The sequence below is a fragment of the Chrysemys picta genome, chromosome 11 (genome assembly GCF_011386835.1).
Source record: "Chrysemys picta bellii isolate R12L10 chromosome 11, ASM1138683v2, whole genome shotgun sequence".
Taxonomy (NCBI): domain Eukaryota; kingdom Metazoa; phylum Chordata; order Testudines; family Emydidae; genus Chrysemys; species Chrysemys picta.
The window spans coordinates 12,535,528-12,562,066 of record NC_088801.1 but is presented as its reverse complement, the minus strand read 5'-3'; the positions used below and the strand labels follow the sequence as shown (position 1 = coordinate 12,562,066).

The 26,539-nt window shown below is 42.1% G+C and overlaps 1 protein-coding gene across 6 annotated transcripts in view; it reads right to left on the bottom strand.

The window, feature by feature from the left end:
• Positions 1-26,539, bottom strand: part of KALRN (kalirin RhoGEF kinase) — a 721,955-nt gene that overhangs the window by 100,929 nt on the left and 594,487 nt on the right. For 3 of the 6 annotated variants that reach the window (XM_065561522.1, XM_024104809.3, XM_024104811.3), the window contains exon 1: positions 15,601-15,826. The exons of 2 other annotated variants lie outside the window; for them this stretch is intronic. In XM_065561522.1, the coding sequence (XP_065417594.1) occupies positions 15,601-15,685 (85 nt within the window). In that variant the 5' untranslated portion in view covers positions 15,686-15,826. Of the gene's footprint in view, positions 1-15,600; positions 15,833-26,539 lie in introns of those variants that run through there. One more of the 6 variants, XM_024104810.3, reaches the window with a different exon arrangement.

Below are 26,539 nucleotides of genomic sequence, written 5' to 3'. Positions count from 1 at the left end.
CTCCTCCCGCCCCCAAGCGAGCTCAGAGAAAGAGACAGCATGAAGACATCTGACTAGCTTGTTTACAGCCTAGGAGCGCCTATCTCCTTATCTCAAATGAAACTGCAGACATGCACCCCGCCCAATTTCTAATGGAAAAAAATAGAAGCCACAATCAGTTCATTACTGGTAACCAAAAGAGTTTTTGCACAGGTTTGGAGGGAAAGGTCTATGGTTGGAATGGTGTCACTAACCCTTCCAAGCACACATAGGGTTTACAAAGCCTATTCAGTGATGAGGAGTTCTCCTTTGACACTCAGAGGCTGTCAAGAACTCACAGCAGAGACTAATTCTTCCTCTACAAACTGACCAGTGCAGAATATACTGCTTAAATCACTTAATAGTGTTACTTAGTAAAACTATTAAGGTAGGGTGAGAGGGACACAAGTGTATAAAGGGAAATGTGTATGGAGAAAGTCCCACTACTCTCCTCTATTGAGGTCATAGGAAGCCTCATGTTAAAGAAAACTGGCTACAGCCAGGGCATAAACCCAGTATGATCTACGTGCATGCCTAATTGTGACTAGGATTAGGAAATGACTGAAAAACTGTACAGTCACGTAGATGTTCATGCTGGACTTTTTCCACTTACTCACTCTTTCAGCTCTGATAGTCCCAAAGACAGAAGGATGAAATAAAAAAAATAAAAGTTGCGGATGGTCCTGGGGCTAGAGTGGGCACCATATGACTAATCATAATGAGTGTAGAGCTGTTCGATGATAAACATGCCCAAAGCCACATTGGGTACTTCTGTGCCTGAGCTCCCAGTGCCAATTCCTAGAAGGTACTTCCTCCACCCCCTCGACTTCTAAAATTACCTAAAGAAAAATAGATCCTTGTAGCAAAGATAATGAAGATTGGTTAAATGAGGTCTGAATAAGTGTAAATGGTGGTTACCAAGTAAAACAGGTGGATCTGAATTACTGGTGTTTTATATTTTACTGTTTGAAAATTACAGAGGGAGAATGGGCAACCAGGTTCAAAAGACGCTAATTACCCTCATAAGACTGTTAGATTTGCAAGAGGTTTCAATACACTTCTTTCAGAAACTCAAAACATCACCTGATGCCCCCAAATAGTGGGAATACTGTATCTACAAAAACAACAAGGAGTCTGGTGGCACCTTAAAGACCTAACAGATTTATTTGGGCATAAGCTTTTGTGGGTAAAAACCTCATCTTCAGATGCAAGTGAGGTTTTTACCCACGAAAGCTTATGCCCAAATAAATCTGTTAGGTCTTTAAGGTGCCACCAGACTCCTTGTTGTTTTTGTAGATACAGACTAACATGGCTACCCCCTGATACTTGACACCATGCAAGGGGAATACAGTATGTCTAGTCTGTCCCTTTGTTTTCATTTAACAGCTCATAAGGGGATGGAGTAGCTTTGTCAAAACCTGATAAACTGGCAGGAGGAAGACAGGCCCACAGGAGATGTTATCTTTCACATACTGAAGTATTAATGCTGGATTTGTTAGAGATCAGCAAGAAGGAAAATTTCTCCATTCTGCTAGGGTTACCATATCTCATAAATAAAAAAAGAGGACCCTCCATGGGCCCTGGCCACGCCCATTTCCCCACCCATAGCCCCCCCCAACTCCGCCCCCTCCCACTCCCAGCCAGGGGGAAAGGGCTGCACCACTGCATTTTGGAAAGGGGTAGCCACCAGTAAAACTTTCAAATTGAGAGGGAGCTCTACCAAGTTACTCTCATTTCAAAGCCAAGTTCCAAAACAACTGAAAAGAGTATCTAGGAATACTTTTTTGGGGTAGTAGTGAGAGAAAGTGCATGAGAGGTATTCTTCTACTCTGTAGCCTGGTGGTTAGGGCAGTGGCCTGGGATAACAAAAACCAATTCTGAGCAGAGTTTTATCATCCCAGATCACTTTGAACCAGGTAAAGCAGGGCCCTGAACTCAAGCCTCTCCCAAACCAGGCTACTGCCCTAACCACCAGGCTGTTGGGTATTCTGGAGTCTCTCTCAACTCAGGTTTCAGTCCAAAAACTGGACATTAACAAATCTATTTTTGCAAAAAACTGTGCAAAACAAAAAAGTAGAAGCCTAAAAAGCTGCCAGAAGATAGAATTGTCCTCCTTCTAATCAAAACTATGTGTGAAGTACATAAATGGTGGGCAGTTAAGTGCTCTCATTCTGCACAGGCTTCACTTTGACCTGTCATTTTATTGACCTGATAGTCTCTCTCTCCCTCAGCACAGTAGACATTTGCCAGATATATTCATGCATTTCAAGGCAAGTCACCGAGAGGGAATACTTTAAATACTCAAAAAGAAGAACAGGAGTACTTGTGGCACCTTAGAGACTAACAAATTTATTAGAGCATAAGCTTTTGTGGACTACAGCCCACTTCTTCGGATGCATATGTACTCCTGTTCTTCTTTTTGCGGATACAGACTAACACGGCTGCTACTCTGAAACCTTTAAATACTCAGGTCAGGTAACCCAAGACAAACCCAGAACGTTTAAGTGTTATCACTTTACACTAAAAATTTTTTGCAGGTGAAGTAGGCAGCAGTTACTTTCACTTGAAGTACAGATGATTTGAATTAATGTTTGAACATCATTTCAGATGATTAACTCGCATATAAAATAGGAAGGATCTGAAATATACTAGATTCGATGCACTTCAGTTATATTAAACTTTGGTACCATCTTATTTTTATATTCTACTCATTAAACACATTTGCATTTCTAAGTAAAACGTATTACTATTGGTAACTAATGGATGTCTTAAAGCAGAGTCCTTAGGCCACAAAAAGCTAATTGCGTTATGCTAAATTGGATCTCAGTGATATACGTTATACCCCCTAGAGGATTAATTAAGCTACATCTCTTCAAAACACAGTCTCAGAGTGCATTTATTCAGTGTGTGGTTAAATTATGCTGAGTTCTGCAATACTTGACAGCATCTTACAGAACTGTTCCATGACACTGTCCAGTTGTGTCCTGATTTTCAGAGGTTCCGAGCATTTGTAGATCTTCTTGAAGTATGTGGATTGCCCATGCCTCTAGAAATCAGCATGAGCACATATACGCCATTTGGTGCACTATGCCACAGCAATATCTCCCAGCCATTATTTTCAACAGGGCATAATTCTGCCACTCTTACTCATGAATAAACTTATTGAACACTATTTTGCAGGAAGTTTTAGCCACTGTTAGCCTTTGGGCTGGGTAACAGTGTTAATGCCATGGACAGCAGTAAAAAGGTACTTACTGAGCCATGTTACCTGTATTGCTGTTGAACATGTCTAGCAGTTCATGATTCTGGGAGTCAGAAATCCTGACTCCTATTGCCCAAAATTTGCCCTTAGGGTTACCAAGTTTCTGAAAACTGGACACCCCCCCCACTCCACCTCATCTCCTTGGGCTTGTCATCTTCTCCTCCTCCTCCCCCCCCCCCCATCACTTGCTGCTCTCCACCTTCTTCCCACCCTCACCCCGCAGCTAGTCTCCCCTCTGCTCCAGGGCTGGGAGCTGCAGCCTGACTCAGAGCCTGCTGCCTGCCTGCCCATAGATGCAGGTACGAGGCAGCTAGGGTGACCAGACATCAAGTGTGAAAAATCAGGACAGGGCGTGGGGGGTAATAGGAGCCTATATAAGAAAGAGAGCCAAAAATCAGGACTGTACCTATAAAATCGGGACATCTGGTCACCCTAGAGGCAGCCCTGGCTGAGCAGGGCCTAGCATGGGTTGATGACCCTCCCACCCACAGTAACTGGACCTTTGGTGTCCATTCAGTATGTCTGACGGGACACTGGCAGGTCCCCCTTTTGACTAGACTTTATGGTCAAAAACCAGACAGCTGGCAACCCTATTTGCTGTATGAGCTTGGGGGAAGTTATTGAACCTGTGTCTGACTCAGTTCGATAATCTGTAAAATGGATATTAAACATTACTGTGTGTCATGAGGCTTTGATAGGGTTCATTGACTCTGCAAAGCTTTTTGAGATTCTGGATGAGAAAGTATGATATAGAACATAATTAATTACAATATTTTGCAGTTGTGGTGCTCAAACTTCTACCGAAATTAAGTTGGGATTTTCTCAGTGGCTTCATCAGCATTTTAGAAGGTGCTGCTCCCTTTTCGGGCCCCAATTCTGCTCCATCCCACTCAACAGAAGTATGGAAAAGATACTTTGAACTAAATAGAATCTTGCATTGGCAAACAAGAGATCTTTGCTTGAAACTGCATGGAAACCTGTGCTCATAGCCGCCTGCTAACTGACTCCTTCCTTAGGGCCATTAAGTTCACTCCCTGTGAGACGCCACTGTCACACTGCCACTTACACTGTACTATACTTGTACTACAGTATAGAGTAAATTGTAAGAAACTTGCCAAGAAAACCCAAGAATGTTATTTCCACCCATTCAAACCACCACTAAAAATATCTTTCAAACAAACACCAACAAATGTCAAAAGAGTTGCTTTTCAGTGCTTTCCTATGAAAGTTGTTTTGTACACATCACATTGAAGGGGGAAAAGTGCATGACAAAGAAAAAAAGTGAAGCAAAACCTAAATTTAGTAATCCTTTCATACAAGAAAATAAATTCAGTGGTTTTATAAATTTTTTAAAATTCTATTTGCAGGTTCTAATGCTCACCTTGCTAGGACCTAATCAAGGGGAATTTTTTAGTTACACATGCAGCAGTCCAGGATAATCATTTTAATTAATGGAACTCTAACCTCAAAAGGTCTGAAGCCAGAAGAGAGAGTCATGGGGAGTTTGGGGATTTGGGGGCAGGGGGGGGGGGTCAAAGGGAGGGGGAGTGGAATAAGTTTATAGCAATCCAAAAAAAGAGAATTAATTGGACAAAAATGGACAATTCTCAAGGGAGAGGCATGTATCTCACGTTGCTGATTGTCCGAGACCCATCAGGTCACAGCTGATATGCTAGTCAGCTGAACCTACTTTAAACCCACAATAAGGTTGGCATGACTGACTACAGTGACACACAAACTAGGACAAATCAAAGAGGAACATATTCCTCTTTCAGATGCGAAATAAAAGTTATTTTCCAATTAGAAAGAAATTAGAAGAGAAGACATTTTCAATCATATCCCAATAGGATTCTTCTTTACCCACTAAGCTGGTCCTTTTTTAAAAAAAACAGAACATTATTTATGAGGTGTTCTTTACAAAATGTCTGACAAGCTTTTGTTGCTTCTCTCTGCTTTACACCGTAATAAGAGTGTTTAAATGGTAGTAATGCAATTATGTGGTAGTAATTGGTTTAGTGTATCCACCTAAAAGTAAACTGGATCTTTAAGGGCTACTTATTTGGTGGGAAATCCATTTCTGCAGATTTGTGGTGTACATGCTGCCTATTGACTACCAAGCTAGCAAGATCCCTGCTTTGAGACAGTCAAACTGACTTAAATCACTACCTCCCTATGACTCAGAAGGTGGCTGGTTACATTTGTGTGCTGCATTCTCCTGCAAGAGTTCACTTGCCAAGATGTAGGCTATGATTATGTAAAGGAACATATAAGCTCTCCTGTGAAGTCTATTGTCTTCCTCAAGCTCAGAGGTTGAAAACATTTTAGAAAAGATGACAGGACTAGGTGGATTTCCTAGGCTCCTAATTGTTTACACCTGCTACTTCAATGTGTTTACTTTATATATCACTCCTCAGTGCTTGCAACACTTGAGTTGGAGTCATGTTAAGAGTAGAAAGACATTAAAGACTTTGCTTGAAAGATCTATCTATAACCACCCCTCAAGTAGAAACTGAGAAGGAGACACTTATCTACTGTATTAGGTCATCCAGTTAGGAGGAGTGGAGTATAGGGCTATGAACATTCCCTATGGTATATAGTACTTAGTCTAGTCTACAAGAATCTCAGTGGAGCTTCCACCACTTCACCCCTGTCTAGAAGATCAGTGCTAGACTGAATATCAGGAAAAAAGAAACAGATGACTTGGGAAAATAATTTCTCTTTTTCATTAACCCTACTTGGAATATTTAGGACAATTCCTCTCCAGTCCTGAAATGCTTGTAGAAAAGTAATACACCCCCGTTTACTTTGTTCTTTATCACTACTCAGCCAGTGTGTACTTATCACAACTGTTTTTCCCTTAACAGTCAAGTCTTTCACCCTGAGTCTTGTGGCAAGATAAATAAGTCTTGTGATCTCTCATATGCGCTTGAAGTGAAAGGGATGGTTTGGGAGTTTTGCAGGTATGAAAGCAAAATTCACGTATTTTCTTTTAAATCAGCTAAACTGATGAGAGCTGAAAACAATACAGTAACCTAGAGAATTAGGATCAGCACCACTCATTTACTTTCAGATTTGATAGCATGTGGCTGATCTTTTTACAAGTCTCATTATCTCTTTGTGGTACAAAGAGATCTGAAAGTCTTGTCTGTACATCCCCAAATGCAACTGTCTCTCAAAGGATGAGACTGCAAGGTTAGTCTTAAAAGACAGAGCTAGCGGGTGCATCAGCACATGCAATGGCCTCCAGTGATGGAAGGACAACAACGTGTGGCCTTATTACGAATACAAGTCTACCCAGCAGAGACAGTTCTCAGGACATGCAGGAGCTAGGAGCAATGAAGTGTTTCATTTGTGAATACTGGAAGATGGTGCAAGGAGCGTTTGAGGGAAGGTGAGCCGAAGAAACCTTTCTTCAGTGAACAGGACTAAAACTGGCATCTCCAGTGATTCAGAGTGAGTATTTTAGAGCAATGCTGGTCCACTGAGATTTTAATACAATGTTAGTTGACATGATCCCTGGCCAAGAGGTCTTGGTCAAATTTTTAATGTTTCAATTCAAAATCTCTTACAAAAGGTGTACATTTTAATAAAGCTTAAAACCAAATAATCCCATAAAGAGCTTATGGATACTGTGTAGAGCAACTTTGCTGCCAAAACAAAATCAAAGAACCCATTCATCTGATTTAATTATTCCTGTTCTAAGACTGTCCATAGACCAGGCACTTCTAATTAAGAGAGATAAGGACACCTACAAAGATTTCAAATGAGAAAAGTTTCATACCTAGAGAGAGAAAGGCTTAAGCCTAAGTGTAACAGGGCTAATTGAGAAAGATAGGCAGAGCCATCCTTAGGATTTATGGGGTCCTACGCAGTATTACTAAACTGGTGCCCCTATGCCTGACTTGGGGCACAGCCACAACCCCTGCCTGTGGACCCCCAGAAGGCCCCCCCCCCCCAATGCTGACACAAACCAAGCTTTCTACGCAGCAGACGCCGCGACAGTCTGGGCTCGCAGTCCCAGGGGGTAGGGACGAGACAGGAAAGGATACCGAGCCTCACGGCGGCAGAGAGTCACAGTTCCCCCACAGAGACCCCCATACCCTCTGCCTCACACAGAATTCGCCATGCCAGCGCATTCGGCTCTGTGAATATGGCCCCTGCCTAAGGAGGCTGCAGCTTGCGGTGGGTGTGTGCAGGAGCCGACCTGCTCTTACCTGTGGTCCTGGTCGGTTCCTCAGATTTTCGAGTGCCCTACGTAGGCATGTGCATGCCTAAGAACAGCCCTGATAGGATCATGAATTCATTCTCTTGAAACGCTTCTTGTATGGATTGTCAAAAAAAAAAAAAAAAGCACATACTCAAGAGGTTATATACTCTGCTTACTGTATGTACCACATGAGAGAGATGTAGGGAAGAGATTTATTAGAAGAGTTTAACCAACCAGCAAAATCTACTTCACTGAGTTATGAGTCCTGAGCTCCCAGGTTAGCAGAGTTTTGGTAACATCTGGTCTCTTTCCAATAACCTGTCTGGCATGAACTGCCTTGACTCCAGGTACAATCCTTAGGAGTGTGAGGATGCAGTGACTTTGAAGGGACAAGAGAAAGTTCTATTAGGGAAGTAGAAGTTTCCCTAGTGCAGTGGTTCTCAACCTGGGGGTCCACAGACTATGTCTAAAAGGGGTCCGTGAAAGGTGGTTGTTACCACAGAACAGTGGTTTTCAACCGGTGGTCTGTGGACACCTGGTAGTCTACAGATTGCGTCTAAAGATTTCCAAAGGCGTCTGCACCTCTATTTGAAATATTTTAGGAGTCTGCAAATGAAAAGTTTGACAACTGCCATAGTGGAACTGGGTTAAAATTTAAAAAGCCACTTTGGTGTGAGAGCATCAAGAACCCTTCAATGCAAAGGACTGTGCACAAATGAAAGAAATTGCACAGACAGAAGGCTAGTACTGCTGAGTCTCTAGACATTCTAAAGTCACAACTGGTAAGCATTCAAGGGCTTTTCCCAGAAAGTCTATTGAAGGATTTAGTAGTTTCCTCATATTTGCTATTCAGGAAACACTAAAACTGGACAAACTTGTCAGACATTCTTAATCTTCACCATTGTTTTTGCTGCCATATTGATTTCAGAGCTGTTTTGGACACAGATTCCAGTATGCTTTACATAACGTAACCATGGTTCAGTTTTAAACACAAAATAGTGTTCAAGTCAATAACATTTCCTAATATGAATATGTTTTCTTGCAGATCATATCCTTGCTATCATGCAGCAGAAAGGTACTAATTTCCTTAACAATGCTTGACAGTTGACTTCAATGCCTATAACCCCCATACCTTCTAAAAACGGGTTTCCTAAGAAAACTTGCCTTTACCTAATAAAGAGATAACTTGTACTAATACTCTGACATCACTTGTAGTTATGCCAATTTCTCCAACTTCCATTAAGGCACAATGTTTGACAGCTTAGTGAAGATCTAAGAGGTGGCTGGCTGAACAGTCTACCATACATCAGAGTCACTAAAATTGAAGCCAAGGAAAGTCTACTTAGTCTTACACTACACATCTTCATTAGCAGGAGTCAATGAATTTTTGAGATTAACAAAAGGAGAGAGAAAAAATGGGGTAAAGGGGATGCAAGAGGGGAAGAGGAAAATGAGCAAAAGTCTTGGGTAGAGGGCGGATTAAGGGGGAAGAGAATAGAAGAAAAAGGACAGAATTTTTAAATAAGAGCCTACACCAAAAATTTGGGGTAGACAGGAACACACAGCTTTTGTTCTCCATATAAAGAATGTAAGTGGGAGGGTCTAACATTCACCCAAGCTTCTTATTTTATTAAATAAAAGGTTTAGAGCAGCCACACATAAGTATGTGACTAGTCATATACACAGGATGACTGCTTAAGAAGGGGAAGGGGCAAGCTCTTGATTTCAGATATTTACATCAGCCATTCAAAACAGATCCCTGTCTTATAATGGAGATATCCCATCTCCCAGAACTGGAAGGGACCTTGAAAGGTCATCAAGTCCAGCCCCCTGCCTTCACTAGCAGGACCAAGTACTGATTTTGCCCCAAATCCCTAAGTGGCCCCCTCAAGGATTGAACTCACAAGCCTGGGTTTAGCAGGCCTATGCTCAAACCACTGAGCTATCCCTCCCCCCTCTTGCATTAGGTCATCTTTCAGTACAGGTAAGAGTGAAAACTATTTAAGTCATCCATAAGACCCATGTGGTACAATTACTGCCTAGAGTTCTTGTGACACTGCACTCCATAATGTTTTATGGAAATACGGGGGAGGGATAGCTCAGTGGTTTGAGCATTAGCCTGCTAAACCCAGGGTTGAGAGTTCAATCCTTGAGGGAGCCATTTAGGGATCTGGGACAAAAATCTGTCTGGGGATTGGTCCTGCTTTGAACAGGGGGTTGGACTAGATGACCTCCTGAGGTCCCTTCCAACCCTAGTCTATGATTCTATGCTTACGAGTGTAAATATGATGCAACTGGAATATGCATTATGCAAAAGGTTTCTTGTAAGGTATCATTACAAAGCTTATAATCTATGGGGTGTGTTCATCCTATTTGTATGTATGTATGTATCATACTTTCTTGTATCTGAAGCTAGAAATATGATAACTCTAAAGGTCCTATTGTAATTATGCAAAGTGTGGGCCACTGATGACTGTTTAGAATCTTGATGGCTCCCATGGACTAGGACAATTGGTTGTACATGGCTGTTTACTTGCAAGCCTTCCTGTGTTTGTGTAAGCCAGCCCGGGAAGAATGGTGGAATCCATCTTAAACCTAGTGCTTTTCCATTTAGGAGGGGGAGGGGAGATCCAGAGACAAAAGATTCCCACCTTGTGCCAAAGCTATAAAAATGGGGTGGAAGAGAACAAAGGAGGCGGCAGTCATGAGAAAACCTCTAGTTACCACCTGAGCTGGAACTAACAAGGACTGTACTGGGGAAAGGATTGGGCCCAAACTAGGAAGGGGGTCTAGTCTGTGAAAGACACTTATTAAAACATCTCTAAGAACAAGATATTATCTGTAATCAGTTTCTTAATTTATTAGGCTTAGACCTGCATTTTTTTTTGCTTTATTTTACTTGGTAAATTATTTTGTTCTGTCTGATATTACTTAAAACCTACTTGTTATACTTAATAAAATCATTTTTGTTTATTAGTAAACCTAAAGTAAGTGATTAATAGCTGGGGGAGCAAACAGCAGTGCATCTCTCTCTAGCAGTGTTACAGAGGGCAAACATAAGCTTTATGCAGAGTAAAACAAATGTATTTGGGGTTTGGATCCCATTGGGAACTGGGTGTCTGGGTGCTGGAGATAGGTGACCTGCTGAGCAGTTTTTGGTTAAAGCCTACAGTTTTGGGGGCATGGCTCAGACCCTGACTCTGTGTTGCAGCAGGCTAGCATGTCTGGCTTAGCCAAGACAGGGTTCTGGAGTCCGAAGCTGGCAGGGAAAACAGGCTCAGAGGTAATCTCAGCACATCAGGTGACAGTCCCAAGGAGGTCTCTGTGACCAACCCCCCCTCACAGTTCTGCCTTACAGCAGGGTTTCAATAAAAAAAAAAAATAAAAAAAAAAAAATGTTCAGAGCAAAAGTTTACAATAGGCTGTTTATTTGTACCACAGAGTGGTTAGCTGAGAGTTTGGGGCAGAATACACAATTCCACACACAGGCTCCTAGATTCCCAAGTTTAATCAGTGGCCATAAATACCTCTCCCCCACAAATCTCTCCATCTTTCTTTCTGAAATGCAGACATTGCTACAGTCATCCATATCTTTATGACCTGTTAGCTAGGAGAATTAGAACTCAATACACTCTACTTGGGGCTAACATAGGACACCCAACTTTGTCAGATACAGGAGGTGCCTGGTTTCTGAGTGAGGCAGAGTGGTGCAGGTACAGTATACCCATGATCTGTATTACTGACATTCATCTCCAGGTGAAATTCAAGGTGCTAGTTGCTCCCCATAAAAACCAAGTGACTTAGGCCCTGAGACACAGCCTCTTCCTCTCAGACCCACCACATCACATGCATTCAATCAGAATACTTCAGCTCTCTGCTCCAGACTGAAGCTCAAGGGAGCCAGAGCCAGGGCATTCTTAGTGGTGGAACTTCACTTCTGAAATTTGCTTCTACAGGAAGGCATCTAAAAACCCTGACCATATTTAGAACATACTGGAAGAATCCTCTTTGGCCCAGACTTTCCACTAATGAAAAAATTTCTGGCATTTATTTTTTTCATTTTCTAGGCCCTTTAAAAGGGCTCCGACTCTGGGGGTGTTGTTGCATATACACATTATAATTAGAAAATAACTGCTTCTAACCCAAGCCAGAAAAATCCAGCTGATGTGTGTTTTGCACATTTTTGTTAAACAAAGGAGATTCCTTTCCCATGGTACTGGTTCTTACTGAGAATTCAGTGATTTTCTGTCTTGCTTACAAGATTATATTCAGAATTAAAGCCTGTGTACATTGCTTTTACAGTCATAGTGACTGCTAGAAAGTGTCTTATTACTCTGTCTCGTGTGTAAACAAAATGACATTGCAAAAATTGTTTCTCAAACTTCACTTGATTAAAGTTAATTGGCCAGAGGAACTGTATGAGCCTACTGCTCTTTACTATCCTTTTTATGAAGGAAAGCAAAATTGGACTGAATTTGTTGCCATAACCAGGTTCCTATATTAGACTTCATGTCTCTGCACTTGAGCACAGAAGTAATCTTGGTCTAGTTCACCTTGAGTTGAGTTAGAGCACAACTGCAAATGGTACCCAGTGCCAGATCACTTTCCCTGACTGTACCCCACTAGTTCTGTACATGTGGGCATAGCTGACTAGATCAGGAGCCCACCTTACAGAAGCCATGCCCAAAAGATACCTTGAACACTACTGTTGTGAAAGACTCCATGAGGGTGAGATTCAAGCAGTATTTTTAGACATCTGTCAAGATGACAAAATCCTTTCTAGAATTGCCCTTATACACAAAACCCATGCTTTTCCAAAAGAAATGCTCCATATAGGTCACAGCAAAATTTCACACAAGAATTAAGCCTCAGACTTTTTATACTGCCTATTCTCTCTCCCCCCACCCCCTTTCCACACACTCCCGGATCAATTATCTGCATCATCTCCAAGTTCCATAGCACAAAAACCACTTTTGCTTAACTCAGATGCGAGACCTCTCACTGACAATGGGCTGCAAACTAATCTTGTCAATTTTTTCAAATCAGATTCACTTCAGGAGACACTTTACTGGCATGACAAACTATGCAAGTGTTGCCAAAGTACACGATATCAGGCATCTGTCACCAGTAAAGAGATCCACCCTCTGAAGTGGGAGAGGTCATTTACAGGGCAGCAGCAAGAACAAATCCAAGTCAAGTTGCCCTGTATCCATGTTATAGATGAGCCCTCTTTATAGTTATGCACTTTCCACAGCAAATCTGAGATCAAAGCAAGGTGGAGAAACGCAGAAAAATGGCCCTAAAAATACAAGGCCTGTCTTTGGCAATGATGAACAAATGAAGTTAGATGGTCCAAGGTCAAGTTACAGCATTAAGGAATTGTCTCCAAGCTTAATGACATGTGCTACTAACATTAGCATGGTGATGTGGTAGTTGATGGTGTGGGCACTTCTGTATGCATTCTACGTGTACTTGTCTGAAGTGCATTTCCACTATCCGACTGTTTTTTTTCCTGAAAAGGCACCATGACTATTATTAATCTCTCCCCTTCCTGCCCATGCTCCCTTTACTACTAGGAAGAAGGCAAGATGAAAATAAATCAGCTATCAAAAATACACCACACCACCTTTTGTTATTGTACGGGCAAATGAGAATTGCCAATATGGTCAGCTAACATAGAATCATAGAATACCAGGGTTGGAAGGGACCACAGGAGGTCATCTAGTCCAACCCCCTGCTCAAAGCAGGACCAATCCCCAGACAGATTTTTGCCCCAGATCCCTAAATGGCCCCCCTCAAGGATTGAACTCACAACCCTGGGTTTAGCAGGCCAAGGCTCAAACCACTGAGCTATCCCTCTGAATTACAGCAGAGCTTCGTTTCTGTAAAAGCCTGTTACCCAAAACAAGGTCAAGAGTGATTCAGAAGAGTAAAGACTGCAGGCCAGCAGACTCCACAGTGTATTGGAAGCCTTAACTTAGTCCTATCGTGGCTTGGGAAAGTCAGCAGTGCCTACATACTTGTGGCTTTTCCTATATACATATACAAAGATTTAGAAAGTGTTGGTTCCACAGGTTTTGAAGTATGAAGCACTGGCACACACACCTCTCCCCCAACCACTCAGAAAGTTGGTTGCACCCAACTGTGAGGAGCGGCTGTTCTCAATGTATTTCAATCCCATCCAAACCCAGGAAATGCTGAGTTTCACAATAAAGCCTTAGTATCTCATTGGGCAAAGAGTTCCCCTCTCATTGGCTTTATAGTCCCAGAGTGTTTCCTGGCAGCTATGATCAAATGTATCCTGTCAACTTTCCCTCCTTGGTGACCTGCATGGTGGGTTATTTGCCTTCAGATATTGACACAAACATGAACCTTTTTTCCCCACTCTGCAGAAAGTAGCTGTGGCAATCAACCTCTCCTGAACCTTTGGGACAAAGATGGAGGATGACCCACACTGGTAAACTAACCTAGGGAACAGCGAAAGCACTCCTTGTTTCTCACTAATAAACCCAATCAATCATCATTGCTCTTACTGAAGGGCTCATTGTACAAGCTGCCAAGTCACTGCACTGAACTCTGCTCAGTTGAACCCTCACACACGCACACATTGATTAAGACCACGGATATCCCTGCTTTATAAGTCAGCTTTCTGAGCCTGAGTTTCTTCTAACAATGAGTGCTCACACTGGGCTTCAGCATAGCAAGTGGCTTCCTAGGGTATCCCCTCCCTTTGTACTCCTAGAGCAGGGCTCCTCTAGTCAAAGGGGGGGGGGGGGGAAGCAAAAAGCAAGCCATAGAAAACAACTTTCAGTAAGAGGCATGTCTGGAAAGGAGTATTTTTTAGCACAGGCAAGCTAAGGGAAAGCTTCCCTTATGGACGTGAATAAATAAGTTGTATTTGAACAACATGCCAATTATTAAGGTCCCTTTCCAAATATTAAACTGCCAGCTCCTTAAACACAAGTAACACAGATCTCTGAGTGTTTTAAAAAGCTACAGCAGACTGGGCCATTTACAGCCTTGAATACGCACGGAACTGGTCTTACAGCACATGCTTAACCAGCAATTTATTTAGAGCCTTCTCCCTGCAGAAGATATCCCCAAACCAATTGCTTTCCTAAAAACAATTTGTGTATCTGTGTTTACAGACCTTGGCATGAAACAGCCACTTCTTATGGCTTAAGGACTGTACATCCTTGTTACAAGCTGTTCTGATGCAGAGCTCAGCTGAGATTGAAGAGGACTGACAGGGGTTTGGGGGAGGGGGGAGAGAAGAGAGGCAGTGAGAGGAACAGGGAAACTCAAATGAATTAGATTTTGATTTCATAAAAACTGCCTGGGGTGTGGAGTGGTTCCTCATGCACACTCCTATTTTAAAACAGAAAACTTATGAATCTACAAGTGTGGTATTGCAAATACAGAAAAAGGATACAATGAGTCTTAGCCCTTACCATTTTAAGATTACAGAATTATTTTTGTACAAGCCACCTCCCTTTTGCAAGAGTTCTATAGAAGTAGGTGTATGCAATTTCAATAGGCGTCTATCCAAGTCACTCTAAAAAACAATGTAATTTGGGTTAGTGTATTTAACCATCAAATAACCATCCAATACAGCTTGAGAGAATATCCTGTCTGTAAATTTGAGGCAGCCTATAGAAGAAAAATAGTTATGTATTGAATGGTTACATGAACTATCAGGGGGGTGAGAGGGAAGGGAAGGTTCCTTTCTCTGAAATTCTATAGGATGTTTCCATAAAGCAACTAGTGTCTTTTCCTTCTCTATAGTGGTTAAGCAGACAGATTAGATCCATACACAAGTTGAAAAATACATCACTATTTTATATCCAGTACACATAACCCCTTTCCATAAGCTTTAGCAACTACAGTGAGCTCTTACAAAAAGGAATGCTATTACATTGCTACCCATTCCAGTCAGAGTGAAAGCTACTTAAGTATGTTATTAACCTAGTCAGTTTGAAGTATCTAATTCTATGCAGAGTAACAAATATCAAAGCCTTACTCAAGAACCCATCCACCCCAGTGCCCCTTTCCCAGCTCAGCTATTATTCTCAAATCTATTTCAAAAGAGAAATAGAGTTCAGCAGCTACTGACCTTTGCATGGGAAACAGCAGCAACACTTTGAAAAGAACCATCCCAAACACGAACTGCTGGAATAATTGTGCCTCCCACCTTTCATTCTGTTTCTGTGCTGTTCATAGCAAGTGGTCACCAGCCCCCATAAAAAAAAAATCCACCAGGAAAGTGTAATATTACCTAAACTCAGCACTAAACACCATAAGTATTGCCTCTACTCTAACTTGCCAGCAAACCACCTTAGAAACAGGAGGAGCTACTTAAGGGAGGGCAGGGGTGGAGTCACACCCACACGCCCAGCTGTTGGCTGAACTCACATCCCAGAAGACTAGTCTCATCCCATTATGCAATATAAAGACGCTGTAGGGGTGAAACTCCTCCTTTTACACACCTACTATCAAGTGTGCTACTTTGTAACCAAAATATTACACAAGGAATCTTTCGTCTACCAAGAAAACAAATTACAGTCACACCCATAAAGAAATAAAATACATATTGACTAGTGCATGCAGTTCACCTCTGGAAAGGCTTTGACTGGATTTCTTCTAGCAGCTGGATATACTAAGAAAACTACACACATCCCTTCTACTTCAATGTAGTTTTCAATCAGGTGGCTTTGGCTACAGATACAAAACACTGTTTAATGATCAACATTGTTCTTAGCAGTCCACACATGCTGACTGTGAGAGTCTATGGGAGAAGACTCATAATTCTGTTAATTACGCAATCAGTGTTTCTAGTAGATTATATCTGGCAGAAGTTTTCTGATGCAAGGGCTTCTAGTAATGCTTATACTTCGATTCAAGCCTGTCTATTCTCTAGCCTTTAACTGTGACATTTCCTGAATTTGGAACTCCTTTCTTTGTCCATTCTCGCTATTATACAGTATTTATTTTTAAGGGTAGGCTGAAGACCTTTGTTACTCTATCTCATAGTCAGTTTAGTAGTGGTTTTGCTTTGGAATTGTAAAACAATATGGGACATGCTACATAGAAGATAGCATTGTAAAAGAGTAGATTGTACTAGAATTTTGATAGGGCATTTCATATTGCCTTTGCAATACTTGATAACTGGTGCCAAACCCATTATTTCTGATACTAGATCTCCTAATGGTGGATTTGCCTGGGATGGGGTTAAAACGTGTTCCAAATAGAAAAACTGTTAGGATTGCTGTGGAATGAAAGCACCTGGCAATCTGGTTGCCTGTGATCTATTAACAGGGGCTGGTGAGTAAGATCTTCAGTGGAGAATGTGAAGTAGTAGTCAAGAAACAAACAAACAAAAACCTCTTAAAAAAAGTTTAACTCCACTGGGGCTCTATCCGCTACTGAACTAAACAAGTGTAACAGAAAGAAAAAGTATAGACTTAGAAAAATAAACCCTAGGGTAAAAAGGAATGAGGATTGACTGGGTTTTAGTTGACACAATGTTGATCTGAGTTATGTTTCTTTCTTTCCAAGTGTTCAGAGGCAAAATTTGTTTTGTGAATGATTTGCACTTGGAATTTCATTTTTTTTATAACAATACTTAGGATTTATACAGCAGGTAGGTGGGAACAGGATGTCTGACTACCAGTCCCATGGTCTGTGTGACCTTTAAGTGGTCTATAATTCTTACAATTACTTTTTGTATTCTTGTTATGGAAGAGACAGAGCCTGTTAACATTTCTAAGAGGTAATATACATCAGAAAGCAGTTAGCAACTAGTGAAGAACAAACAGGTGCTGCATTTTGCTTTCCCCCTGTTGGCCTGTGGCTTCTCATTTTCTTCATGCGACATGTTTTGGACCATGTCTGAGGACTGCCATTACTTTAGTGATTTAAACTAAGGGACAGATGTTTGTTTCATTATATAGTGGCTGTGAATAATTCATGTTTTGCCAATGCCTGAAAGCCCTCTTTGACACCTTGGGTTAGGGCCACAACACCAGCAAGGTGTACCGTGTTCACAACCCCTGATGTAATAGGGAATGTGCAGCGCTAATGCGTATGACCCCAACAATGAGCAATGTTGGCCAAACAGAAAGTCTCTGTTTTGGTGAGTTCACAGAGACACCTAGTGTCCAGTTCTTGTATCACAGGGGAAAAAAATCTAACCTGCTGTTACTTTGATGGCTCTGGCAGCCAGCTTGGGACCTCATCCTGTATTTATTGAAGTGAATTCCAATTAGGGTGACCAGATGTCCCGTTTTTAAAGGGGCAGTCCTGTTTTTTGGGACTTTTTCTTATATAGGTGCCTATTACCCCCTACCCCCTGTCCCGTTTTTTCACTGTTGCTATCTGGGCACCCTAATTGCAATTTTGCCCTTGACTGGAATGAGGGCAGGATTTGATCCATTAACTTGATAAACAGCCCCTAAGAAATGTGTATTGAAGACAAATTGATATGTTACTAAGCGAGTATTGACAGCTCTTGTGGCTTTATTATTGGAGTTTGTCAATATTTGGTGTTTTTCTTAGGTGACTCCAGGAACTGGGACTTTGGATACATGAGAATCTCAGCTTTCATTTAAAACAAACAAAATGTTTCCATCCCTCATGGTTGCAGAGGAAAGCTTGAAATCATGATTCATGCATAACCTAACTGCTCAAAAAACAGAAGGCAAATCAAAAGAAACCAAATTTTGTATATATTTTAAATCTTGTGATTTTTTTGGGGGGTGGGGAGGAGGGAGACCTTGATTTCTGAATATGTGGGGTTGGTAATACTGCTAAGATTAAAGCTAGACATTAGCCCTGGAGATTTTCTTAAGAGGGCTAAAGTTATAATATGTATCTCACTTAGCAAAATATTTACTAAATAAGAATACATGATTAAATACAAATTCATGTTATAGTCATTCACCCCTTCCAGGTGAAAGAAGAGAACAGCACTACAGATTCAGTTCATCCTATGACTAAGTGGACACAGCTGCCATTAACTGTAATTGGAACTTGTACTAGTGATTGAATTTGGTCCTATAACTTCAAAGAGGAATTTCTCAAAATTAAATGTCTAGGGTATGGAAGGACTTGTTGGCATATGGAAGCAATCCCCATGAGCTGCAGAATTAATAAATTACAGAGGTAAAACAAAAATGAGTCTGAGGTCTATGGTTCCTGTAAAGCACGTTTACTGGCGCACCAATCAAAACAAAATTGCTGTTGTCTGCAACAGTCACTTTGCCACCATTTTAGGACCGCAATCTTGCTCCTTCTGAAGCTGACAGGACTCCTTCTGTCAGTGAGAGTTTGCAGCATGGGATCTTGTCCCCAAGGCAATAATTACAGCATCACCTGTATAAATCATCCTCCACAAGTTTAGTCCAACATCAAACAATTGCTAAAATAAAAAAAGAAGTTGTGGGCTGCATGCTGAAGGTTAATTTATTAATCCTTAACAGTGCTCTGAACGCTAAAGTGATAGAGATGAGCAGGGATTCTATTTCGTGATTTTAAAAAACAAACCAACAAATTCCCAAATAAACCCTAAACATCTGTGTTTTTCTGCGATTAAAATGAAATGCTGAACTTTAGTTTCCCTAGCCACACTATAGATAGATATCAGTTGAACACTATGTTTTATTGATATACCATAGAGCCTCTGTTATGCACCTCTCTCTATTAACCAAACCAGGGCTGACAGCCCAAGCACCTATAAACACTAAAGGTTCTCTGTAAAAATGCAAATTCCACATTTTTCCATGGCAAACAGATTTCTAGGAGCCCTGGAGATGATACAGCAACTGTCGTACATTTTTTCTGGGTACCTTTTAATTGGTGGTTAAATGTGCATAAACCTGAGCATAATGAAGACCAAATTGCACAGAGGGAAAGTGTGCTGCTCAGTGGATTACAGAAAGGAGTGTATGGAAGCCATTATACCCCATCACAGGAATGCTGAGAAAATTAGTTCAGTCTGCTCATGTATTCGGCCTCAGCGGTGGGTGTATATATCAGAAACTGCCCTTGAAGCATCCTTAGTCACACAGAAGACTAGGAGATCTGTAGAGATTTTTCTCTCTCTAACAGTCATAGAATCCTAGAAGTGTAGGACTGGAAAGGACCTCAATAGGTCAATTAGTACAGGCCCCTGCACTCAAGGCAGGAGTATGTAATAACTAGACCATTCCTGACAGGTTGGTTCTGTAGAATCACTAACTTCCAAAGAATACCACAAAAGACTGATAAGAAATACAGGGGTGTGCATGTATTTAAATTTGACGACTTTTGGAGGTGCTCGCTCTGGGCCCCCGGGGCTGGAGCTCGCTCTGTGCCCCCGCCGACTATTGAGGAGGCCTGTCCCCCTGCTTTCCTCCCTCTGGTGCACGCCCCTGTGGAAATATATGTAAATGTACCTTTGAATATTCTCTACAGCAAACCACACCCAAGAATGCTTTAACCTGTCCTAATGTGGAAGGGAATTGCCTTTTAACTGGCACCTTTTTGGTGGCAGTAATATAAATATACAATATGTTGTTTAAGAAAACAAATATAAATGAATGCATTTTTGGAGTCTGGGACTAATCTGCCCCTAATGAAACTGACATTAGGTTTGACTCTTATTCCTGATTTACATCTTTCAAAATGATGATAACTCCAGTGAAGTTGATAGACTGGTATAAATGAGAAGAGAATCAGGCTCGTTGTGTTAGCATAAGTATATCAAATCTGTGACGCATCTGCTGTAGCCAATTTACAGAAACATACCCAATAAACTGCAATCAGTTATTTAATACTTGTGTGCTAGGCATTTCAGTGTGCTGGGCTTTGGCTCTGACTGGTCAGTGAAATTAGACTTTCATCACAGCTAGCTCACTTTAAAACTGGTTCATAAACTATTTGTTTAAAATTAATAAAGGAGGGACTGCCCAGAAGCCAGCTAAAGCTGTGAATACTGGTCCTGGCTTTGTTCCCCTTGCTTTCTGGTACAGCTGCAAAGGCAATACACTTGGGTACCATTTTTAGCAGGATGTGCCCCCATAATCCATGCATCAACATTAGCTTAGTAAAGAAAACAGGCATAAACCCAGAATCTGTTCTGTTTTATTGCCCCTTCACTCTTAAATCTCACGAATTTCAGGGCAAAAAAGACTGGTGAATAAATCCATGTTCAACAGGCCAGGAGTATAATAATGAATGGTGGCCCACTGAACTTGGTTACACAGCAGAAACTCTAGGCCAATGGGCCAGATCCCACTCTTCCCACCATAATCTCAGGTGCATTACAGCCAGACATCAGCGTGTTACTTTGCTAAATTTAGTTCAATCAGAGCTGCAGAGGAAAAGCAAGACCCAAGCCACTCACAAGCTCCAGTCACACTCTTTTGGTAATGAACATTGGTGACCTTCCTGCTAGCTGGCTGGGCAAAGTGCTACTACACAACTCTCTCACCTACCTCATACATTTCAAGAAGCAGGAGCAGATACAGAGAAAGTAGTGTATATATCCTATTCAAACCAAGACAAGTTATTTTTACACTGTTCCTCTGGGCTGCATGTTTTTATTTGTGGGGGAAGAAAGAGGGGTTATAATTGTTGGCTTCAGACTAGTGCTAATAAAAATCCTGTCCTATGACTTGAGAATCATAATCAGTACTTCATGTGGAACCCCTTCAGGTACATCCATCCATGGCAAGTTATATTTCTTTTTTTTGCGTGTGCTAGGAGATACTCCACAGTTAAAACTGTCCCCACAAGGCAGTCTTGCTTAAAGGTTTAAAAGTTTGTTTACCTAATGGAGCATTCATTGCCACAATGCTTGTGTGTAGGACCCTGGCAGTCAAGTCAATGCATCAGAACCTCAGTTTTCATTTAAAAATAAAGGCTTAATTTCTAACTTGTGGTCATGAATAAAAACTTGAAAACATGATCTGTGTAACCAGTATAGCAGTATCTGCCTGAGTGTGCCAACAGCCTGAAATAATAGCTCCGAGAGGAGGGAACTACCTCATATATCTCAATGAAGTGTTAACTCCAAGACTCCTTGCTCTGGGAATGGTCCCTCATCACAGGACTGTGTGTGTAGCAGGAGGCGGCAGTGGCAGTGAGCCCAATCCAACCACTCAACTAAACATGTCCCAGCTGCTGGGGCAAGTACTGAGGCCCCTTTCAGCTACTGCTTCATCTATGAATGGTAAAGGGGACCCCTGCTGCCATCCTTGTTGTTCCCAAGGGGAGGGGCTTCTGTTACCACTCTATGGAGGGAGAAGGAGGCACTGTGCTACTGTCTGTTGGGGGAGGGGGGAGAAAGAGTACTCCTGCCATCACTCAATATGGGGGGGAGGGAGAGCAAATGGGTGACCTCATTTCATGCAGTGGCTAGGATCCCAATTTGCCTTAATCTGGGCCTCTCAGATAGGGGCTGAATGAAGCCAGGAGAGAAGTGCATGGTAGACCTATAACTTCGTAGATTCACCAGTCAGTTTCCCCAACACAGAGGGAGCGTGCTGGTCTGGAGGCTACTACAACTCTGACACTGCAATTACAGCTGTGGATGACTGCTGTCAATCTGCATTACGTTTTTCCTCTGGAGGGCTCCAAAATGTCCTTCCATCAAAGGCTTTACAATCAAACTGCAATGGGACACAAGTAAGCTCATAAGAAGACAAATGTCGAGAAGCAAGAGAAGGGAATTTATAATAAGGTCACATGTTCACTTGGGAAAGCACATGAGTATCTTGATCGTTCCATTGTTTATTTTCTTCTCTGCCTCGGATCTCCTTGCTAAACCACATATCCCACTTCACCTTTTGTAGGCACTGCAGCAGAAACCAGTTAAATTAGATGAGTGTCTGGGTGAACAGGTTTGGGGAGGTCGGAAGAGGGAGCCTCGGAAGATCCTTATTGCTCTTCCCCCACAATCCCCAGTGGAGATGTCTGTTATGCAGCCTGGTTAGTCCGGTTGCAAAGGATCATCTCACCATAAAATAGAATAGCTGCAACTAGGGAAGATAAACTCAGTTCCAAAAACTGCCTCACCAGCAAAACCACAAGCATATCAGAAGGAAACAAATAACCACTTATCCTGAGAGGGAAGATTTTTCCGTAGAGATAGGCATTTCAGCAGCACCACTAAGAGTAGTGTTGACAGGAGTCAGCATATTGGCGATAAACTCTGGACTATTTCCTTCCTCGGAGACTTTAGTTTTTAACACTTCTGAAGCATTAATTCCCTGTTCTCAGGGAGCTCACTGGAAGCAAGTTTAGCATCATCCTATGCAATGACATCCTTTTTTCTCTGACACTTGTCTGGTGTCTTACTCTTCCGATTTTGCCACTTTGAAGTGGCTGCAATTTATGCTCCATTTTCTATGCCACCGAAGCTTTGTTTGAGCATCCATCCTGAAAACACACTGACAAATGATTTGCTGATCTCCACAGGCAGCGATTATATTCCACGTTCAGTCCCAATTGGAGAAAATAGTGCCAGTATTTCAACCAAGAAATTCACACGGCCAAATTGTCAGGAAATGCGACTGCATGAGAGACTTCAGGCCAAATTAGCCGTGCCCTAAATGGTGCAGTAGGTTACACATTAGAAAGTGAGTGCTAGTGGTCACCAGAAGGGACCATCAAATCATCTAATCTGACCTCTTGTGTAATATCGACTATAGAATTTAATCCAGTTACAGTTTCATCCAATTTTACCTTGTGCTCACCATATTTATTGCATCCATCTGTAGTTTCTTGTTTTATACTTAGACTGTACACTCTTTGGGACAGGGACTACCTTTTCATTGTGTGTACGTGCACATTGTTTGGGTACAGTGCCTGGCACAGTGGGGCCCTAATTCTTGATCAGGGGCTAATACACACCATGACCAAACAAATAGCATGGCATTCAATAATTATGCAAAGTGAGTGTAATTTACATGCTGAAAAGATGGAAGGAGATGTATCCAGAAAAGCACAATGAGAGATCCTATTTTATCTTACATCCTGCAATGAATTGCTTTTCCTGTCACCCGTTTTCTTCTGGTCCCTTGATGCGTGAGTTACATCTATGGGGCTGTGACGTTATTGACATAAACTGGGACCGTCTAGATCATTGTTGCAACCAAGGTCCTGTAGTGGCACCCAAATCTTGTATAAAGGGGGTCAAATGGGGTGTCTAGGACAAGGTTATGGTTTACTGGTTATGATTATGCTGTCTATATGTGTATATCAGTTTTGTAGTTAAAGTTATGAATATTGGCTCTATACTGTCTTTATGGCAAACTTATGCTATGCTTCTGGGTGACATCCCAGACAAGCTGAGATTAGCTCTGCCTAGCCTGCTTGATGGCCCATTAAGGACCATCAGCTGTACAATGGACCCATTGAGAGAAGGCAGATACGCCTTGTAACTCAGCGAAGTATGCAGGGACTGGCCCATGTGACTCCAGACTCCATTTGGCTGTAATTTTCCACAGTAAGAACAAAGAGGTGTTCTTACTCTTGGAAAAGACTATATAAGGCTGATGCCTCATCTCCATCTTGTCTTCAATCCTGCTTCATACCTCTGGAGGAACTTTGCTACAAGCTGAAGCTTTGAACTAAGGACTGAGGACCCATCCCAGCGGGGGATGTATTCCAGAGACTTGATTTAAACCTGCAGTTTATTCCATCGCTGCTGCAAGCCTGAACCAAGAACTTTGCCATTACTGTATGTAATTGATTCCATTTAACCAATTCTAACTCTCATCTCTATCTTTTTCCTTTTATGAATAAACCTTTAGATTTTAGATTCTAAAGGATTGGCAACAGCGTGATTTGTGGGTAAGATCTGATTTGTATATTGACCTGGGTCTGGGGCTTGGTCCTTTGGGATCAGGAGAACCTTTTTCTTTTACTGGGGTATTGGTTTTCATAACCATTTGTCCCCATTACGAGTGGCACTGATGGTAATACTGGGAAACTGGGGTGTCTAAGGAGATTGCTTGTGAGACTTGCGGTTAGCCAGGGGGTGAGACCGAAGTCCTCCTAGTCTGGCTGGTTTGGTTTGCCTTAGAGGTGGAAAAAACCCCAGCCTTGGGCTGTAACTGCCCTGTTTGAGCAATTTGTCCTGGTTGGCACTCTCAGTTGGGTTCCACCAGAACCGCATTGTCACAGGGGCCTTAGTCTCTTCTCAGTTACAGCAGTGTAACTCCATCAACTACAGTGGAGTAACTTCTTATTTACACTGAGGTGAGGAGAATAAGCCCCAATGAATGTCAAATCAGTGCAAGTGATACCATCACATTCCAATTTTCCTTGACACTGCTGTGTGATTTACAACATCATTTATAGGCAGCAAAGAGTCCTGTGGCACCTTATAGACCAACAGACGTATAGGAGCATGAGCTTTCGTGGGTGAATACCCACTTCTTCGGATGCAACCGAAGAAGTGGGTATTCACCCACGAAAGCTCATGCTCCTATACGTCTGTTAGTCTATAAGGTGCCACAGGACTCTTTGCTGCTTTTACAGATCCAGACTAACACGGCTACCCCTTTGATACTTAACACCATTTATGTGACTGCATAATTTGGCCAACCTTCTGTATTAGGACAAGATATAGAATTCCTCTATTGTTCTTGATAATCTCACTCGTCCATCACATATTCAAAACCAGGCATGTGTCTGTTATAACGAAACCAGAGCATGACCTATGTTATTGCTGAATTTTAGGTTAAAGTAATGGGATTAGATGGGCAAAGTTTCACCTCCCAATAAAGGAGAAGCGAAGCCAAAGTAAATAAGGAAATTCACAGGCCTTTTCTCTTTAAACAAAGTCCTCTTTGTTTTAAATAATAAAAATCAGTTAAACAATAGCAGAATTGCTTCCCCAAAATAGCCTTTCCTGTTTTATCACAGCATTCCTCAGAAAAGTCATTCTCAGTAAAAATAACGATTCAGGTGCAGTGCTTTGGATATATACTATTCCAGCTGAAGCAGCAAGTACAATTGACTTTACTGACACTGTTACTTACCAAATTATTATATATGGTTAACACCTCAGACCCATTGTTTCAAGGTATCTATAAACTCAGGCAGACATTGCTTACACTGGGGCCATGTTTCAAAGGTTTTCACAAGTTGTCACGGAGTCCCCGGGCGATGCTCTTGAACTGCTCCCCACAAAGCCAGTCAGGGCTTTGGGGAGCCTCCTCTCCCTTGGAGCAGACTGTCTTCAGGGCAAGAAGCTCACACGGCTTCAACTCCTGGATCTCTCCTGGGAGCATTCAGCATATGCCCCTCCATGCGCTTCCCACAGCGAGTCTGCCCAGGTGGGGTCCTGGGGAAGCCAAAGGGTTCTGCACCCCCCACTTCGCAGTCAGACGTGACTCTCAGCCAGCCAGTAAAACAGAGGTTTATTAGATGACAGGAACATGGTCTAAAACAGAGCTTGTAGGTACAGCGGCGAACGGGATCCCTCAGCTGGGTCCATTATGGGGTTCAGAGAGCCAGACACCCACGTCTGCCCTCACTCCTAGTCCCCAGGTAGCTCCAAGTCCCAAACCCCCTCCAGCCCCTCCTTCTCTCGGCTTTGTCTCTTTTCTGGGCCAGGAGGTCACCTGATCTCTTTGTTCACCTTTAGCTATTTCCTTGCAGGGGGGCAAGGGGCCCTGGCCATTTGTTGCCAGGGAGACAGAGTGTCAGTGATTTATGCACACTGGCCTTTCCCCACCACCTAGAGACTTAAGAAATGCATAGGGGAAACTGAGGCACTCACACAGTATTCAGAGGAAACATTAAGAACAGTCCCACTTCGTCACACAAGTATAACAGCAAAAGACTTTGAGGCCCAGATCCTCAAAGCTATTTAGATTCCTAATTTCCATTGATTTCAAATAAAGTAAGGGTGAAATTCAGACCCTTTTGAAGTAAATGACAAAATTCTCAGAATGAAATCAATAGAAGTTAGGAGCCTTTGAGGATCTCAGCTTGAGAGTTTTGTCACTTACTTCAAAAGGGTCTGAATTTCACCCTTAATTTATTTGTATGTAAATGACCCT